The sequence below is a fragment of the Sinocyclocheilus grahami genome, unplaced genomic scaffold (assembly GCF_001515645.1).
Source record: "Sinocyclocheilus grahami isolate Dianchi unplaced genomic scaffold, SAMN03320097.WGS_v1.1 scaffold3906.1, whole genome shotgun sequence".
Lineage (NCBI taxonomy): Eukaryota > Metazoa > Chordata > Actinopteri > Cypriniformes > Cyprinidae > Sinocyclocheilus > Sinocyclocheilus grahami.
In genome coordinates this window covers 7,935-9,602 of record NW_015508944.1, presented here as the reverse complement: position 1 = coordinate 9,602, position 1,668 = coordinate 7,935, and the positions used below count along the sequence as shown (strand labels likewise).

The 1,668-nt window shown below is 37.8% G+C and overlaps 1 protein-coding gene across 1 annotated transcript; it reads left to right on the top strand.

Annotated features, from left to right (window-relative positions):
- The first annotated feature begins 93 nt into the window (after positions 1-93).
- On the top strand, positions 94-1,190 carry LOC107576546 (actin-related protein 2/3 complex subunit 5-like protein). The gene is made up of 3 exons (XM_016262708.1): positions 94-99; positions 258-500; positions 581-1,190. The coding sequence occupies exons 1-3, from the start codon at positions 94-96 to the stop codon at positions 641-643; spliced, it is 312 nt and encodes a 103-aa protein (XP_016118194.1). The 3' UTR covers positions 644-1,190.
- Positions 1,191-1,668: the final 478 nt, after the last annotated feature.

Below are 1,668 nucleotides of genomic sequence, written 5' to 3'. Positions count from 1 at the left end.
GTAATCGGTATCGGCCAAAATTTTCATATCGGTGCATCCCTAATTACCACAAAAAGAACTTCCGCTTGTCCCTCCTTTTGATCCATGTTGTCAATGGAAGTGAATAGGGCCAATTTCTAAACATTATTTCATTCCAAGTATTATTATATAAATATATGAGTACATTAACATAACTTAATTTCGGGGGTTTTGTATCAAATGTATTTTGGTGCATCACTAGTTATTATGCATTTAAACAGTCCATCGAGTAGGTATAGACATGTTTGTCTTTTCCTCCACCTACACTTGTTTGTTGCACTCCCTCCCTCCACCTCCTCTCTCAGGATCGGGCACAGGCGGTGGTGTTACGAGTGCTGACTGCATTCAAGAGCAGCGATATCGAGCCGGCCGTGAAGTCTCTGGACAGGAACGGAGTGGACCTGCTGATGAAGTACATCTACAGAGGCTTCGAGAAGCCCTCAGACAACAGCAGCGCCATCCTGCTCCAGTGGCACGAAAAGGTCGGTCTTGGAATAAAGAGACTCGATGTCTCTGGTGTCTGTTTTTCATCTCACACGTCTATTATTGTCTTCTCACTCAGGCTTTCGCTGTGGGGGGTCTGGGGTCCATCGTACGAGTGCTGACTGCGAGAAAATCTGTCTGAGGAGCCGCAAGAAAACAGAGAGATAAGCAGCCACGGGATTTGTTTCTCTTTCTTAGACAAGGACAACTTCCTCTCTCACAGCTCAGCCTTATCCGAGGGAAAACCACTCATGCTCAACCGATTATTTCACTCAAAAACAGAGATATTGTATGATATTTAATGTAAATTATTGATGCATCAATATGTTGTTACGGAAGTCACGATTCTCGACTAATGAAGGTGAACGGTTGTGCGACGGAAGGATGAGGAGTCTCGTGACCAGACTTTGCTGTTTGAGCCCTGAGCTGCAGTTTCAGGGAATGAAATACTGTGATGAATATGAAAGTTGTATTTGCCTGTTTTACTTAGTTGGCGCTCTCGGATGTGTAGTTCTCATTTCTTTAGTTGCGGTTTTAATTTTTTCTTATTGTGCAGAAAGAGGATGATGTTTAATATATAGTATTTAGGTGGTGGATTTATGGTTCAAATCGTAGTGTGGGGTTGGGTCGGGAGAGTTATTGTGAAGTGCCTGGTGCAATAAAGAACATTAAGAGTGTATTTCTTTTCTTTAACTGACTATAGTTTTTAAAAAAATCTAAACTTTTTATTTCAGCTAATTGATTATCATTTCTCATTTTCATTTCCTTTAATTTGATGAACTAAAATAACAAAATAAAACAAATGACAAAAACAACATTACTACAACTTAAATGAAAACAGAAAATAAAAATATAAAAACTCTAATAGTATATCAATGACGACTTATAGACATTTTTAGACACGTTAGGCTTTATTAGAATTTAAAAAAAAATCTGAAATTATGTTCTAATATGCATGTAAGTCAAATTTGGTTCTTTATTTTGGAGTTTTAAATTAAGTAACATTGCAGTTATCTTTTTATAAGGTCTTTCTGATTTACCTGATAAAGCCTCTTTGAAATTGTGGTCTCTGGGCTCAAGTCAAACATCAATGGGATCATTTAACCTATTTTGCTGTGTCCAGTTATTTGGGATAGTAATATTATACATTCCTCAGAAAACATGATT

What these genes read in the sequence shown, in the direction of transcription:
- LOC107576546 (XM_016262708.1), top strand. An exon ending in TGCTCCAGTGGCACGAAAAG is followed by an intron (nt 501 to 580) that starts GTCGGTCTTGGA and finishes CTTCTCACTCAG; the next exon opens with GCTTTCGCTGTGGGGGGTCT.